General features: G+C 37.8%; 1 protein-coding gene across 2 annotated transcripts in view; it reads left to right on the forward strand.

Moving 5' to 3' along the window:
- Window positions 1-18,792, forward strand: part of tmem117 (transmembrane protein 117) — a 46,887-nt gene that overhangs the window by 19,063 nt on the left and 9,032 nt on the right. Inside the window, exons 3-6 of one of the 2 annotated variants that reach the window (XM_046859224.1) lie at window positions 751-883; window positions 12,424-12,523; window positions 15,172-15,269; window positions 17,771-17,930. In XM_046859224.1, coding sequence (XP_046715180.1) covers window positions 751-883; window positions 12,424-12,523; window positions 15,172-15,269; window positions 17,771-17,930 — 491 coding nt within the window. The remainder of the gene's footprint in view (window positions 1-750; window positions 884-12,423; window positions 12,524-15,171; window positions 15,270-17,770; window positions 17,931-18,792) is intronic. The other variant, XM_046859225.1, reaches the window with a different exon arrangement.

Below are 18,792 nucleotides of genomic sequence, written 5' to 3' on the forward strand. Positions count from 1 at the left end.
GGAGAAACAATCCCCTAAACATGACAAATAATTTGCATAGAAAAAAACATTGTTAGAAGTTTTGCATGACTTCCAGATGCATAGAAGATGTGTTAGTTCTCCTTGGCATCAATGAGTTGGTGTGTTTTGCAAAACGAATAGTAAAAATTTGATTTTATTCATTATTTAATGTCCAGTAAGTGTTTCATTTCAAATGCTGCTTTTGAGCTTACAGCAAAATTCTATGTAATGTTGCAGTTAAAACTCAATTTCCCCAAAACAAGGCAGAGGAGAAACAGAAGGACATGATTACACATTCAGAGCAGACACTTTGCTATCTGAATCAATCTCATATTCTCAGAGAGGGAGTGTGCACAACAGAAAGGTATCTTGCAATGATTTGATTTTTTGTGTGTTCAATAATTTGATTCCCAATGGAAGAGAAAAGAGAGCGCTTTACAGGTTGTGTGTGTCAGAACAATCTGTAATCATATAAAGGCAACATGAAACCCAAATATCAGATTAGAATCAGAAAAACGGTCTGCAGACTAGTTAGTAGTTTATATGATCTACAAACTATGTTACTGTCAGGTATTGACAAGTGAACTTGTTATGATGGACTAGCTTCGAATAAACTTGAAAGCTTTCTGTCAACAGTCCAGAAATGAAAATGCTGGGAAATGTCTTTACTAGGGATTGTGTATGCATAGTTTAAATGGTTAATGGACATGAAGAGATAATATTTACATTGGACTTTTCTTTGTGTACCAGGACGGTTCCTACGACTAAAGATGTTTCGTGAGGACCATGGCTCCTGGATGACCATGTTCTTCAGCACTATACTTTTCCTTTTCATCTTCTCTCACATTTACAACCTCTTTCTCCTCATGGCAGAAGGCATGAGGTAAGGCCATGCTTTAGCTGTTTTGCAATTTCACTGCCATGTATTTTTTTTTTTTTTTTAGTTAAACAGCATGTCTTACAGTATATATGTGACAACAAACCTATGCACAATTAAATTCTATTTATGTTTATACCAAAATAATGTCAATAATAGGACAAATTTGCCTCCTAATTTAGCGTTTACTGCTTTACTCAGTAACCAATCAGCCTTAGTTCTTTCCTCAGAAGCTACATTTCGTTGGAAACAAAAGCTGCTTTGTCCTGAGAAGCTAATCAGCTAACATTATTTACTCCGTCACATAAAATTATTTATCTATTAGCTAATCAGCTAATAATATTTACTCAACCAGTGGATATACTTCACTCAGATACTAATTATCTAATATTGTTTACCCGGAAGCTAATTTGCTTATAGCTTTTACTCAGAAACTAATTTGGGTAATATTTCTTACTCAGAAGCTAGTCAACTTATGTTATTTACTCGGACAATCATCTAATAATTATTATTTAGAAGCTAATCAGCTGATATTCTTTACTTAGTCATTTGAGTTTCTTTATTTGGAAGCTAATCCGTTTATTTTATTTATTCAGAAGCTAATTAGCTACTATTTCTTACTCAGACGATCGTCAGCTTATATTATTTATTCAGATGTTAATCGGCTAATATTCTTTACTCAGAAAGCTAATATTGTTTACTTAGTCATATAATCCTCACTCAGAAATGAATTAGGCAGTAACTTTTCAGAGGCCAAAGAGTTAATATTCTTAACTCAGAAGTTAGGCATCTAATACTAATGCTAACGCTAACACAAAATGAAATTCTATTTGGTTTCATTACTCAAAGTGGCATTCAATCTCATTTCCCATGTGTAATTAATGCTACAATGCTTACTGATGTCTCCAGCCAGTGTTTTGAGACAGTGGTGATTTTTTTAGCATTAGTATGCCCAGGACAGGCTTGTGAATGGATTAGAGATACCTCTGAAACCGGGTATCCATTAGATCATTTAGATATCGCAGAACAGCCTTTGCATTTTGTAGCATTATGGCTCCATATTATGAAGCAAGATGAATGTCCCACTTTGGGCCTGCGCTTTTTTCTTTGCCTGCGCCATGTTTTCACTCTGAGGTCTTCTGTTTCTGAAGCGGCCCAAAAACAAACACAGGGATTGAAGATTGAGTGTGTTTGTGTAAGCATTATGACCACAATCCTTCACTCCAAGGTTACTCTCAGCTGACAGAGAACACATCAGTCATTAAAGTGCACATGTCCCTGATAGCTGTCACGTTATTGTTTTCTCAACACACTCGATGCCTCGTTTAAATCATATAAATACTGTAATATCTTTTAGATACATAAAATACCATCGCATTGTGGTAAGCCCTGTACAGATTTAATTTCAATCACTTGTTACACATATGTTTTTCTTTATTTAAATTAAAATCAGGATTTAAAATAATAAATTTAAAAGGCAGGTAAAATTTTTTTAATATCAAAATTATTTCAAGGGTTCTCCAAGAAAGGACTGAATAAAGTATCTAGCTAATCTGTTTCCTTTTCTAATTGTCACACATGTCCATTTTTTTTTTTTTGCCTGACCAACAAATGCCATGTTGTCAAGCTGTATTTGGGTCATTTAGTGTGAATTGCTGAGGTCATTCTGGTATGACCATCTAATTCCTCACACACTCTGAGCCATGACAGTGACATCCATCATATTTATTTGTTCTTATTGGCTAAGAGAAACAGCAAACATGTCACTGCAAATAATCAGTCAATAAACAATCGATCTGCGGATGCAAAATTGAAACGCATAAGTAAATTACACATTGTAATTTTTTCAAATATTTTGCCATTGTCTTGTTTTTTTAACCATGACCCAAGATTTAATTGCAGTATACCTTTGTTGTGCTTTTTACAACAGCACAATTGAATTTGGCTTGACCACTGTTACAGGTCCCTTCTGAAGGTATAAAAGGCGGCTTATCTGTTTGGAGCACATGGCTGCCGATGGGTGGTGCTATGCCACAGCAGGCAAATATATCATGCACACTGAGCGTCTCCTCCATCGCTGAGCTCTTTCTCTTTTTTTTCTCTTCATCCATGTTCTATGTTCTCAACTTCTCTTTTTTCTTTCCCTCTACTTTCTCAGCTCATCCTGTCAGGCACTCAGTGAGGAATTGTTTTGCTCTGTCATGAGAAATTAATGTTTACACATGTGTAGACAGCAGACATGTTGGAAGCTCAGCATGCTTCCTACAGGAGACCTGCTGAAGACATGCTGCTACACAGCCACTGCTGAGAGAGAGGGAGTTTTTCTTTCAAACACCTTTTTTTTGGCACAGTCGCTTTCACAACACAAAAATATGCTTTTGTATATTTGTAAAAAATATCCCAAGCACTAGTCAGACTGAATGTTCTAAACATAGTTTTCCATATTTATTAATCTCTTGTTATTGTACCTTGTACTTCGTGCAGCATCTCTGATATGTCATCGTGAGTCCATTTTCTAAAATCTGCGTTTTATCTTGAAACCAGTACTCTTTGTTTCATTTTATTTAATAAGCCAAAAGCCATTATTGCTTGGAATTCTGAAATATTTAACATACCATTCATAAGGGTGATACATATATAAATACATATAATGGTGTAGTGTATAAAAGTGTAGTGCAAAAAGCCAGTTATTTATGTTTTTTTAAGCACATGTTCCTTCTGTTTCTATGCAACAAACTAGGTAAAAGGCAACAATATGCAAGAATTGGACAGTGAAAGCCTAGAAGAAAGTTTCGTGGATGAGATGAGTCCAAATTTGACATTTCTGGCTCTAACAGTAGAAGTTATGTAAGACGGAGAACAGCAGAGAATATTTTAGCAGACTGCCTTACACCCACAGTCAAACATGGCGGTAGAAGCTCATGTTTTGGGTTTGTTTTGAAGTTGAAAAGGCTGGAGACTTGTTCCAGATGAAAGGAATACTAAACCAACATGGCTACCATTCCATACTTGAATGCCATGCAATACTGTCTGGTTTGTAGCTAATTGAAACCAACTTCACCATACAACAAAACAATGACCTGAAGCATACATCCACGCTCTGTAATGTTATATAAGAAGAAAGATACAACTTCTGAAGAACATCTTTGGCAGGTTTCACAAGAGGCATGGCACAATATTTCAGCTGAATGTTAGGAGAAACAAACTGTCCGCATGCCAAGAGTGTGTAAAGCTGTTATTCATGCTAATGGAGGATTATTCTTTTATGAAAATAAGCTTAATAACTTCAAATGTATATATTTTTGGTCAATTTTGATCTTAATGTCATTTTATTACCTGGTATGTTGCATAGAAACAAAAAGGAACATGCATGTGTCTTACAAATCTATTATAAGAAGATTATGTATCCAGGTTTAAAAGTTCAGATTAGAAAGCACATTTACCTGGTGGACAAATAGGTTTAGTGGACTGCTGATATAACTCAGTTTAATTCAGTTCAGATTAAAAAAATTCATCCTCTTCTGGGTGGATAGTGCGATTAATAATCATCACTCTTCTACATATAAAAGCCACAAGCATGTTTATCTCTCTCCTCCAACAACCAAAGATAGAAACCCTTCACTAAATGCATTTGTTGAAACATTACCGGTTCAATATAATTGGCTTAGATGGATCACAAAAGCTGAATGTTATGGCATGTACCATTCTTTTCTGTACCAAGAACATGGCTTGCTAGTTAATTCAGAGTTTATATAGTTTTTCAGCAATAAAGATATCCAGAAATTGATTTATATGTGATGAGCAAACCTGAGGTGATGATAGGAAGACCTCTCTGAGACGACGTGAGGAAAGAAACCTTAAGAGTAACCAGACTCAAAGGGAACCCTTTCTAACGTAAGAAACCAGATAGTGAGAATATCAAATCATTATTTTCTTCAAATGTGTAGTATAGAGTCAAGCAGCAAATGTGAAAGGATCTTCAGTATTAGCTTCTTTAGTTAATAGGAACTTGTTTTACAGTATAAAGATGCAAGTCAGACAGAAATAAAGTTTTTTCGGAGAGATGAGAGAACACGACAAAATAAAAAAGCTTTGAATGTTAGCAAAAAACTTCTCCGTCTTTTGTTTGTGGACGCAAAACAGTACATTTCATCATAAGAGGAGCATCTAGAATCTGGCTACATAAAATCGGCCCTCCAGAGGATTAAACTACCTGCTTCTGTGCCATATTCTGTATTATTGCAGGCAATTAGCGTGTCATACTTTTGAGGTAAATCACATTAGCTGACACTTTTTCACTTTTTTTATCCTAATTGGACTTCCTGGCAAGCAAAACGTAGGACACATCAGAGGTTTTTAGCGTCCCAATAGGCTAGCTAATGAATTTATAATTGATCCATCAGTGTACGAGTCTGCGCAATAACAAAAACGCTGTCAGTCAACACCTCTGAAAATGAAGCGTATTCATTTTTCATCTCGTGTGAGCAGGTAAGCGAGCAGGGAACAGATTTATTCTGTACAGGAAATGTCTCGTTGAAGATTTATGGCAATGTTGCTATTTGTTTATTTCACAGTTTAGCTGGAGGATGTATTCCTTCGAAGGCTGGCAGCATGCACACTGACACAATTGTCATATAGTTTCCTTTCTTTTATATACTTGTTTACTGTTTTTATGTCTGTATATATGTTCCTTTGTTAATCTTTACTGTTTCATTGTCATTGTGTAAGCATTATGGATTCATGTATCCACGTGTATGTGTTATAAGTATCTCAATGTCTGAGGTTTTGCATACCCTAACTTTACGCCATCATGTGTGTGGGTCTCTCTCTCTCTCTCTCTCTCTCTCTCTCTCTCTCTGCATCTTCCTGTCACACCTTTCTTTTGTACGAACATTAGGGCTGTCTGTCTCACCTGCGGTCTTTCTCCTCAGACAGCATCTGTTGCCTCTCATCACATCTCATTGATATTCTTTTATTCTCCATGACCTTCCAGCCTGCAGGGGTGAGGGGGGAGGAATATTCACAAAGCACCCCTCAACCGCCAGTGCCGAAATCAAATTTCAGCCAAATATAAGTCCTAATGCTTTCCCTTATATTGAATAAATCATATTACTGTCACACATCGGATGGCACCACAAATGTGCAACGAGCTAGCAGATTTTATGTTTAACACTTCAAGTTATTGTAATAAGATAGTCGTCGTCATCGTCAAAGAAACCAACAGAAGCTTTTGTTATTTCTAACGTCGCTTTGTGTGGATTGGCTGAAAGATATTAGCCGTCATCTCAAGATAAACCAACTCTGATTGAACATAATAAAACATCAGCGTCGAGATTTAGCCAGGGGGTAAAATATGGGTCTTAGAGGGAAATGGAGCCCCCCTACCTTTCCTTTATGTGAATGAGAACTGAAGCTGTACTGAAATCGAATGAAAATGTAAATTATAGGCTTGCCGTAATGGCGATAATGACGATGTGATACATTTTCATACTGGATCATATCAAAATGCTTTCACTTCTTATAAAAGCTGTAAAACATAACATAAATTGCCATTAGTCAAGGCGGTTGGTAACCGCTGTGTAATATTTGTGCATGCGTTTATTTCGAATGTACTGCTTCGTGTATTTTTGGAACAAAAATTCAAATCAGAAGGTAGTTTTTTATGTCAAAATTTAGAAACCACTAAAACTGAAACACGTAAGTATAGTTAGTAAAATGGAGCACTAAAGACACTACACTTATCTATCAAAAACAGGTTATAAATAAAAGTAATTGATGCTATAACAGCAAGAGTGTGATCAAAATATTCCACATCCTCCACATGGTGCAATCTTATGCCTCGCGCATAGATAATGTCAAAGCCTTTAGTGTCTAGTCTGACTAATAGTCGAATTACTGATATGAAAATGTCTTGCGGTGCTCAGACTGTAACACAGCAGCACTTAGTAACTCATTCGGATTTGACTCAGCATCTGAGTGAACACCATCACGGGACAGTAACCTGCACTCGTTGGCTCGTTCTGTCTCTGTCCATTTGCTTGTTCACTGAGACTGTCATATCAGTGAGTCGGGAGTAGAACAGTAGGTGCTGCTCACGGAGTAAGCTTCAGGGAGAAAATTAGACAGAGGAGGAGCCTCCTTTTCCCCATCTTAAGGCATCCATTATGGGCATAAATCATTTGCTAATTAAGCAGTGTTATTTAATTAAGAACGCCCGGCGCGTGGAGATCTCATTAATCACACCCGATTTAGAGCCATGGCACGTCTGTGCCATGTGGAGAGAGGGATCTGCATGGCCCCAGTGACACATCTGCAAAGAGAGAGAAAGACGAGTGAGAGGGTCTGAGTGAAGGAGATGATAAGGAGGAGGATGATAGAAGAAAGAGGGAAAAAGCATGCCCATGTGAGAGAGAGCAATAAATAGAAGAGAAACAGATGGAGAGAGAGACAAAGTGGTTTTTTTTTCCACCCACTTTTCTCAGCTAGAGAAAGAGGGCAAGGTAATGCACTAAAAGAGTCATAGCTACATTAGTCAGAATGCCAGTGTTGGTCCTGTTTTTCCCTACAAACGAGCCACTTGTGCAGATCTAACAGAAGTCATTAGTGCTTGTACTCTATGGTTCGAAGACCACCATTTCCAGTTGACAATCACTCATTCAGGGTGATAGATATAGAGGGAGAGATATAAACTGTGTTTTCTCTGCAGTTTATCTCTTCACCCATGCTGGGGCAGCTGGGAGCAGAATAGGTCAAATTTAACAAGGTCACAGGTTCCCCCGAAGTGCTGAGCTCAAAGCATCTTGACCTACAAAATCTAATACCCCATCTGGTGATGGATCCGTTGTTTCTGCTCGCAGGCCCAGTGGTTTAAAAAGTAGCTGCATTGTTTTTAAAGCATTGTTATGCAAAATAATGTAAACGGACACCCAATGGGCACCTATCTAATGAACAATCAATAGAATTGATTTGCTCAATTGAATTGAATATACTTGTAATTACTCCTTTCTGCAGCTGATGGCTAGACGCACGCGCTGTGGTTGTCAGACAGTAGACAGAGACACACGTGTACCATGAACTAGTCATGATTCTTAATGTGATATAAAAGCATCTTGTGTTTTCTGAGTGAGACTAAACCGGGACCTAGATTTACTCCTCAGGACTACTTCTCCCTGCTAAACAGTACCACTAGTGCTATCTAGGCCAGTGGGAAGGGCTAAAGGAGGAAGGGGCGTGGCTGTGGAGTAGCAATTGTTACCGTGACAACCAGGGTGGGTCCTATGGGAATAGCAGATATACATACAGCTAGAGCTATACATCAAGAATGTCAGATTGTATCTGGGTGAAAAAGGGTGTGTGTGTGTGTGCAAGAAAGAGAGTAAGGGAGCACTATTGCCATTTTTACCCATCATAGTATGCTTTTAACAGCAGGGTTTATAATAAATTACGTAGTTTCAGCTCTGGTCGCTGTCAGATTTTATATTAAACATTTTCCATAAAACATTGCACTTGTAACTACAGCACTCTGTCTGAAAACCCCCTTGGGGAAGATAAAAAAAAATCCCAGGGTATTAATTTATTTTTGATTTAAGTTTGATTATTTAAAGACTAATTGCTTATCCTAAATGATGTTAAACACATCTCTGTGCAGATTGGAATTGTAAATACAGCAGGTGCCTGTGATAATGAGATATTGATATTCACACTAGGTTCATTTGGACCTGTTCAACTCTGACTCGTTCTGTTTTTTTTTTTTACATTCATTATGCAGTGGATACTTTATGCTCAGTTTCTGTGCTTTTCCAAAGAGCTTTAAGGAGCCCAGGAGCACAGACGAGGGCTTCAGAAACTTTCTGAACCGAGAAGGTATCGTGTTGATAGAAAATATTGTTGAATGATGGTGTTGTAGCCACACCTGGGCTCTATGGAAGACCCTTTCACTGGAGTGTAGAGAAACCCTGAAACACCACATCACAAGCTAAGTGGTTCGGTTGCATTTTCACCATCGCATTTACGCCAGCGTTCTTCATGCAAATGTACCAGATGGTAATATGTCCCCTTGAAATTATGTGAAGGATATGTACATTAACAGAAAAGCATTGTCATTTTGTGTTGCCAAGCAAAGCCAATTAACCAGAAGCCTTTAATTACCATAATTCGGTTGATCTCTCCAGCATGTGACTAGGCTTTTTGAGTGAGAGCTCTGCAGCATCAAGCACCAGGCTTGAGACTGAAGAACTAACGCATGCATATTAATGTGCATGGCAGGAGTCTTCTAGGCCCATGGGCTTATGGTACAAGTGGTGTATGATGTGCCTGGATAGACTATGTAAGCATACGTCAGAATCATTTATAATCTTGTCACGACTGTGATCTATGGTGAAAAGAGGAACTTCTTTTCCCAAGCGAAAAAAATGATGCTAAAGAGAATGACTGCAATTTAGCAATTTCTCACATTGGTGAGTCGAAGCAACGAGCAGAATCTATAATCTCCACAATGAACCAGAACAGCTGGGTCCTCTTTCCAACAGATCGCTTGTCCTGAAGTACCTAGCCTCCAGAGGTTAAAATTAACACGAGGACTTTAGGCAAAGTGTTGCTTTGTATATGCTTCTGAGCACACGTCCAATTGTTGTTTAGTGGCTAACCACAATGTTAAGGATGTTTCTCTTTCTCCATTCTCTCGTAATGTAACGTCACTGCAGCAGGATGCATATTTAATGTGAACCTTTGGTCTGCTGTATAGTAAATCACTCTGACATGACATTATAGCAGATTATGGTTCTGATACAGCGATATAGGTTATATTTGCACAATGCTTACAGACTGAATGACTGTTTCCTGTTTTTGAAATGTCAGGCAGCTCCCAAGTGGTGCCACAAAAAAGAAATCATTCACCCTATCGTTGAAAGATCGCAAGTTCAAATCATGACTGGCTCTGCTGTCTGAGTGGAAGGGATTGCATTACTATTTCCTGTCCATCAAAGTCAAACTAATCTCTGGGATTGTGTATGCGGAAGAGGGCAGATAGAGCTTGCTAGTCTGATACATAGATAACGTAGCTTTACGTCTTGAGAAAGCATTTCGTATACTTCACTCATTCCAGTTGATAGCTATCATGTGACAGATGATGCTTTGAATGTTTGGTGTCCAAGATTAACTTTGTCTTATATGTAAAAGAGAGGGCAAGATGTATTGCATTGATTTAAAAAAAAGTCAGCATCGGATACAAGTTGGCATTTATATTACAATGCATAATTTGTTAACATATTTGTACTCGTAAAAAAACTGTATGTATTTATATATAAATGTTAGAAGTGCGCTATACTTTTATTGTTAAGAAAGTAACCAATAATTTGTGACCAATAATTTATATGTAGATTTATTTCTCTACTTTTTAGATTTATAAACTGTTCTCAAGCGCATTCTCTCAGCACCACTGCTTCTAGGTGAATATGACGTACACAACACTACAGAGATCGAGGCGTGTCCTGGGAGTCACATAATATAGATTAACATGGCAGAGGTAGAGCTGCATTTTCCTGGAGACAGAACAGGATCAGATTGTCTGGTTTTATTTAATCTTTTTTCTTTTAGGTTTGCATGCCATGCATTAGAAGTCAGAAGGTGCTTAAATAAATGTATGATTTGTTGTCTGTATGAACCAAAGAAATAAAAGTGAACTCTCTGTACCATATTGAATTGCATACAGTAGCATCATATTTCTTCCATTGCTTTGTGTTGCATTGGATCGCATAGTGTTGAATCAAATCTAAATCAGAACACACTGCATTGTAACAGGGGTCAATCGGTAGCCCCATCATATGTGTCTTTAATGTATCGTATTATTGGCTATCTACTGAGATGTGAAACGCAACGGCCTCAGTTATGGAGAATTTCATCCCTAATATCTAATCAGATGATGCTATACCTGTTGAGTTTGAGAGCTTAGTGAGATATAGAGTTTTTGACATTACTAACTAAAAAGTTTATAAATATGTGCACTACAATGTCAATACAGGACATTTCTAAGACTCTAATTTGGTAAATCTACCTGTGTTGCTTATGCAAAAAAATCATTCCAAGTTCTACTTCTTTGCTATGGTTTGTTACGGTGATGTGAATGTCCCATTGATCATTTGCAGTCTTGGGAAAACAGGTTTTGCCTTTTTCTGTTTAAATAAGGCCACTGTGTGTAGTTTGTGTGCTCCTCACATGAATAGTTTTGTGTATGTGTGTGTGTGAGAGAGTGCAGGGGTTTTTTTTGTTGAGAAACTGAGGGAAATATTCTGCTGATGTTTCAGCACACTTCCTTTCATTAGACCACTTGACTTGGTACAGCATTAAAATTTCAGCCTTTATGAATAAGTCAAACCCACAGGCTTTAATCACATGGGGTGTGGGGTAGACAAAATTTTAAGGGAGTGCAGAGTAGCATGTCAGGGATTCGTAAAAAAACAGAGGAGAGGAATTTAAAAATAAACAGCACACAGATCCATCTTTTTATGATTTGGTGTGTAAAAAAAAAAAGCAAGAGAGAAAGAGAGAACTTCAATTTCAGTACATGCTCCTCCTTTTGCTAGAAGTGTGTATGCTGTTTAAGTGCGACGCAGTGACTTGGGCTAAGTGCTTCAGATTTATCGATCAGAATATGCATCCTCAGTGAAGGACTCCCCATGGGATCGTTATAGTGACTGGCAGTGTTCCAGAACCCGAAGATGTTCTGAAGTGTCTTAACAGTGTAACAACATCTGCATCCTAATCACACAGGCTGATCAGCATCTCTGCCTCTTGTGTCCGCTCTAATGACTGCCTGTCCACCAGTCTGAAACAATGGAATATAGATGTACTTCAATACACGTTGCACATGCCTAACACGGGACAATAATGGCAGTTTGCCAGGCTGTTTGATGCTGTTTGGTGTTTGTACAGTGAGACACATGAATGAATAAAGAGAAAATGAGTGCGGCGTAAGGTGCATCGTTGAATAACAATCGCGTCGCCGGCTCTTTCTTTAATGGCTGAGGGTATGTAATGCCCTGCTATGGGGAGGAAATGTCAGCTAATGGATAGAGGAAGGGACGGATAATTGGCGTTCATTAAGATGAGAGCCCGTTAAAGCTGTCTGTGTTCGTTAATAGGATAATGACATTACTATTTAGTGCTGGGAAGGAGACAGGAGGATGCAGGATCGACAGAGTTCATTCCGTCGTCAGCAAATCCAGCACAAAGTCACAAGTTCCCTGGCTCTGGCTATGTTTAAGGTTAATTTTATTAGCCCTTGACTTCTAATAGCTGAGATTAAACTCGAGTCAGGGTGAAGTGTTTTGTATTGTGCGATTATAAAATCACCTAAAGAGACAGCATCTAATTCTACACTTGAAATGTTTTCTGTGCCTTAGGAGGAAAATGAAAGGCGATCATGTGTGACAGCCGGCATCATGACACTTCATGACCGCTTGTGGCCTTTCCTTCTTCTGCTTTTCATAAATTGTATATATTCCTGACCTCATCTCTCTCTCTCTTTCTCTTTTTCTCTCTTTCTGCAGCATTTACATGGTTACAGAGTACATGGGCATAAGGAATGAAAGCTTTATGAAAATGGCTGCCGTTGGTACATGGATGGGAGACTTTGTGACTGCATGGATGGTAAGGTCTTTTCCAGCAATAAGTAGTTTTTTTTCCCTCAGTAGCCAACCTAAACATAATACTGAATGTCAAATAGCATAAAACATTGCAGTTGCTATAAAAGCTCACTTGACTCCCAAATGTTTCCAAGTGTTGTCATAGTGGATAAGCTGGGTGTTTGTTATTAATTAGTCATTAGTAATTAATTAATTCATTATTTATGAATACATTATTTTCCTTTTTCACCTATTTTATAAATAGGCAAAAATTCAATTTGGAATTCTGAATCTAATTTAAATAAATAACTCTAGATAAATGAAAATTGCAAAAATAATTTAACATCAATAAATAATAAAATGTAGTGACATTTAATTGTATTATATTATTTTCTGATTATACATATTATTTAGACAGACAGACAGATAATAGATACAGTAGATAGATAGATAGATAGATAGATAGATAGATAGATAGATAGATAGATAGATAGATAGATAGATAGATAGATAGATAGCAATTTACATCTTAAATGAAAAATAGCAAGAGAATGAATATGTAAATATAGAAGTAACAGAAATAGTGTGAGAATGTGATATGGCAGTACATCGTATAATTTTTTGAACTATGTAATTTAACACTGTAATGCATTTAACTCTATTTAAGCAAAATCTCTATTGTACATACATACTAATTAATCTAGCTTGAAAAGGTGGAGTGGCAGCACCAAGGAGTCGTTTGAATCTATTACATTTCAAAGAAATTTTGGACACACCTGTACCTTTAGTTAACTTTTGGAGAAATAACTTTACATTGCATAGTACACATTCCATATTATAACATTTATAAACCTAATCCTTTTTTAATAACCTAATAAAATGTATACAGAACTTTACGTGTCGGAATTCGTTATGTATTCATGCATGTCTATTTTTATTTCCTATTTAATAGAAAAATGTATTGCATTAATTGAAAAGCATTTATTACCTTATGTATTTTGGTAAGGAAAGTAGCAGCTCCTTTATATACTACAAATTAATGAGGTTTATTCTTGGTTCTTGGGCCATTCGAAGTTACACACAAGCATGCTGCGTCTGTGTCTCCTGTCTCGGCTCGGCCGTATTCAGTATCCTGTCTTTAGAGGATAAGTAGCCCAGTCAGTTTTGACTGTTTATGTGCGTGTCTGGGTGACAGAGTGTGTTTGTGTATGCATAAACATGTATGTATGTGGGTGTGGATGCGGCTCAACTTTGACAATCTTATGCTGCCTACATCACATTAGTATGCCTGACAGGGAGGGAGAGAAAAGAGTTAGAGAAGGAGTGAGAGGTACAGTGTGGGAGAAAGAGAGAGAGAGAGAGAGAGAGAGAGAGAGAGAGAGAGAGAGAGAGAGAGAAAGAGCAAACGGCCCCTGAAAGTGCTGAATCGAGACGTTACAAGGCTTTTTTCATTCCATTAATTCAACACAGCGCACTCTCTCAAACGACCTCCCTTTCTCCTCTATGGGGCTTTGCTTCTTTTTTATGGGGGGGGGGTACGTCATGGTCCACAGAAGGGACACACACACACATATATATACACACACAGGCGCACATACTGTACACACAGGCGGTTTCACACTGATGGCCATAGCACAGAGATTTGATGCCAGTCTCTCCCCAGTGAGGAGACATGCTGTGCTCTTGCCTCTGGGCACACTAATCTATCGACACGCTAACCTTGGACAAAATGTGTCATCCTGAAAAGGCCAGATTTGCATAGAAAAGGAGAGAAGCAGAGGGAGACAGGACCAGAGTGGGATAGAGAGGCGGCTGGGTTTAATTACTTTTACTGATTCCTCACGGGTGATATTTTTTCCCAAACAGCAGTAAACTTTGACAGCAAAAGCGTGCTCTGACTATGAAATCCATCTACAGGGAACTCGATTGCCTGCACATCAGACTTTTTTAGAAAAAAACAAGAGAGGGAAGACAGTGAATTAAAAAAAGTACTGTTGTATTCTATTATGTCTGTGCATCCACCTATTGTCTTTGCAATAGGTGGATGCAATAATATAATATTTTCCGTCCGGATTTTTTTTCCTGTATATCCATCTGCTGATTCTAGTATTCCAGAATTAAAAATACAGTGACCCAAATTTGAAATGAAACATTGCTCAGTGGCTTTTATAAAGCCACCTACAGTATATTTAAAACAGTTTTCCGACATTAGCAGTGCAAGAAGGATGATGGTGTGGTTTGTATCTATAATATAAGTGTATGGTAAGAGCATTTTTTAGAAGGAATAAAGTTAATTTTTGAATAGAAATAAAAAGAAAAGTGATAATAAATAATAAAATAAAATAAATGAGCTTCTTAATAGATATAAATATTTTAAATAAGCAACATTTTCTGACCAAAGAATAAGAAAAGAAAATCCTATTTGTTTATGGGCATAATGTCTAGAATCAAGAACCATATTGTTATTTTAAAATAGATAATCATTGTATATGATAAGTATGTTTATAGTGGCTAAGACGAATTTTGTTAGTGAACTGTCTGTATTAAGCATGGTTTCATCACATTTGCTCAGAATTACCAACACAGATCCATCTCCCGCTCTCTCTCTCTCTCTCTCTCTCTCTCTCTCTCTCTCTCTCTCTCTCTGTCTCACTGTCTCTGTCTCTCTGTCAGGTGACAGACATGATGTTGCAGGACTCCCTGTACCCCGACTGGGGACGAGCAGCTCGACGCTTCTGGAAACAGGGCAACAACAGAATTGTGCTCTTCTGGTGAGCTACAGGATGATTCTGTCCCTCAGGTGATGGATTTCTGTGGAAAACATGACAGCCATGCCAAATCAACAGGCAGCAGCGTGAGATACTATTATTTCTGTAAGCCAGTTGGAAGGATGTTTATTGAAAACGGGGCTATAATAAATGGTGAATCTGTGTGGATTTGCATGTTGAATCTTACATTCCAGAGCATACTTACCTATAAGAGCCTAGATATCTCCTGAGCTATTGCTTTTAAGGAAGTATTGAAGGGAATAATGACTTCTTGTACATGTTGTAGACCTGTAACACCAGATCCAATAAAATGTGTTGGGTAAATGATTTCTAACCAAAGTCTAACCAGTATAATTTTGACCGTGTCCAAAAACTAATCCAACCTTTACACTTAAGTTATTGTTAGATTAGATTCAACTTTGTCATTGTGTAGAATACAAGTATAGAGCCAATGAAATGCAGTGAGCATCCAACCAGAAGATAAAATACAGTGTTTATAAATAAATCTAATATAAACTTTCTTTCGGCTTCTCCCATTAGGGGTCGCCACAGCGGATGTTTAATTTGGCACATGTTTTTATGCTGGATGCCCTTCCTAATGCAACCCTCCCCATTTATCCGGGCTTGGGACCGGCGCTAAAAGTGGCTGGGGTCGGTTCCCTGACCAGGGATCGAACCCGGGCCGCAGCGGTGAGAGCGCCGCATCCTAACCACTAGACCACCAGGGGACCATAAATAAATCTAATATAAATATACAAATACACAATAAATATATTATGGGAGTACAAATATGCAGTATGTACTGTAGAAGGTGCCGTATGAGTAAGAGGCATCATGGAAAACAATGTGTAAAGTATGGAGACATGGAAGTGTACAGTCAATATGAGTAGTGTTCAGTTGACTGAATTGGATGTAGAGATCTATTCATGATGTTCCCACATATTTGTCCATTATGCTGTTTAGCAATGAAAGCTTACAGTTAACAAAAAATTGATTATTGATGCTAAATTAAAAATATACATTATATGGAGGAGAGAAATGGGTCGCCTGACTTGCCAAAGTGGTACCACAAAGCTGGAGGCTCAGATAGGATGTATAGGGTGCCTTTGATCATCAAACTACTCTAGGAGACCTAAACCTGTTCCAGTTGCATCTGTACACAATGCAAGTTCCATAAAGATAATGTTGACATGAGTTGGAGTGCAAAATCTTGATTCACTTTGACCATTTGGGTTGAATTGAAGCACTGACTGCACCCCAGGTCTCCTCAATCCTAAATCAGTACCTGGCTTTACTAAGGCCCTTGTGTCTGAACCTTTACATCACTCCAAAATCTAGTGGAACAACTTCCTAGACGAATGGAGGTTATTATAACAGCAAAAGGGGACTAAATGTGGAAATAGATGTTCAAAAAAGACATTCGATTAAGGTGTCCACAAACCTTTGTTCATATAGTGAATATTGAACACTGAATATTATTATATACTGTATAATAGTTTTAGGTGATTTTTACACAGACACATGGACATAAAGATATTTATGAAAATAATCACATAGCTACAACTTTGGAGTTATAGTATTTAAGAAATGAAGGAGCAGCATGATGCATCATGGTGGTCAAATTATTTATTCGCCTGTATGTAGCTGGCTACCTAGCTGTTTAGCTGTATTTGAAGTAAGAGGATAACTTGTGCTAATTCAGTTTTTTGGAGCTTGTTAGAGTGCTGCATAATTAACAGCATGTGTCATTACACAGGACATTATAGGTTTTACAGCTCGTAAAGTGATCGGTGTTAGAGCAGGAAAGTACAGTGCAGTATAGGGGACGATTAAGTTTAAGGTGAAATAGGTAAAGCCTTGAGTTTTCGTTTTGAAGATTATTAAGATCTCACTTTAAAGTCACAGCCGGTTCACATGACTGAATTGTATCCAAAAGCCGTTTGATTGCTCAGCATTATAGAATATCTGACCATACTTGATAAAGGAACAAAACCTAATTACAAACAAGTAATATTTTACTTTTATTTTTCTCTTTACCTCCATAGATTTGTTTAGCAGGACCTTCTGCGTATCCTCTTCTTAGCTAAACTGAGCTCTGCATGCATTTCGTTTTATGTAACTGTTGATCAGAATTGGTTTCGAAATCAGCGTTGATAGTGTACTTAATGCTTAACTGAAAATTGCAAATCGCATGCAAGGGTAAGTAGTAGAACGTTTGTGCTTTTGATAATGAGATTTCATTAAGCTTTCGTTCCTGCTGCGCTTTGCTTTTGATTTTCTCTAACTGTTGCATGCGAAATTAATTCAGGCCCTTTCATTTCTAATGAACAGCAGGAAGTAAGAGATCACAGATTATATCAGTTTTTTTTTTTTTTACATGAATAACTGCATAGTAACGTAGAACATACATTTAAGATTTCAACACGTCATCAGGAAACTTATAAAATTGCTTTCCTTTGCTCTTTTTGTCTCTCTCTCTCTCTCTTTCTCTCTCTCTCTCTCAGGACAGTGTTGATTTCCCTGACCTCTGTGGTGGTATTGGTTATTAGCACAGACTGGATTAGTTGGGATAATTTGAATCGAGGATTCTTACCTAGTGATGAAGTGTCTCGAGCGTTCCTTGCCTCCTTTATTCTTGTCTTCGACCTCCTCATCATCATGCAGGTGACCAATGACCAGTGAACTTTTATGTCTATCTGCTTTACTTTCTCTAGCCTTGTCCTTGGCTTCTACACCCCTTTCCCTTTCCCTCTGTCCACTTTATGCTGTTTTAGCCAATTGACTTTTTGAGCATTGTGCACCTTATGCTTCAGGGCAACTTTAAGTCTTAAAGAGCACATGGCTGGATCTAAGCTGTTTAGATTCTCTTCACTCCTCAATACAGTTTATCATCAAGTTTTTTTATTTACTTCTTAAACTGCAATGCCATTGCATTTCTGTTTTGGAGATCACTTCCATGAATAAACTACAGGCTTTTTAACACATCTCTCCATCGCTAATAGCGTTTTTCAAAAGTTCTTCCTTACCACTTACAAAACAAACTTTTGTATCTGATGTGGTCTCATTTTTCAGGGTCTGCATTACTGAACCTTTCATATCATTGGACTTTATGTCGAGAGAAAACAGCATGCAAATCCACAGAAATCATGACACTGGCCAATTACTTTGAGACTGCACTGTACCCATTAGCCTTGAGTTATTGCATCCCTCACAGAGCTACCTCTCTTTTGATTTACAGGAAAGTAAAGTCCACCCACACAGGACCTTGAATTCTGCTCAATGTGCTCTTCTCTTTCCGAGAGACACATCCAGAATTGCTTTTTTTTTCATTTTGCGCGGTGTACCCTGGGAACATGTTTATTGGCCTTATTTACGATTTTCAATTAGACCGTTGCATCTGGAATATACATCTCCTTGATCTATTCTTTCCCTCACAAGTGCAGTCAATAAACAGTGAGGTTTCTGGTATTGGGATGTCTCGCTTTACCTTTGTCTGTGGTCACCATGTGTGACGGTTAATCTCTGT

Source organism: Silurus meridionalis, chromosome 10 (assembly GCF_014805685.1).
Source record: "Silurus meridionalis isolate SWU-2019-XX chromosome 10, ASM1480568v1, whole genome shotgun sequence".
NCBI classification, from domain to species: domain Eukaryota; kingdom Metazoa; phylum Chordata; class Actinopteri; order Siluriformes; family Siluridae; genus Silurus; species Silurus meridionalis.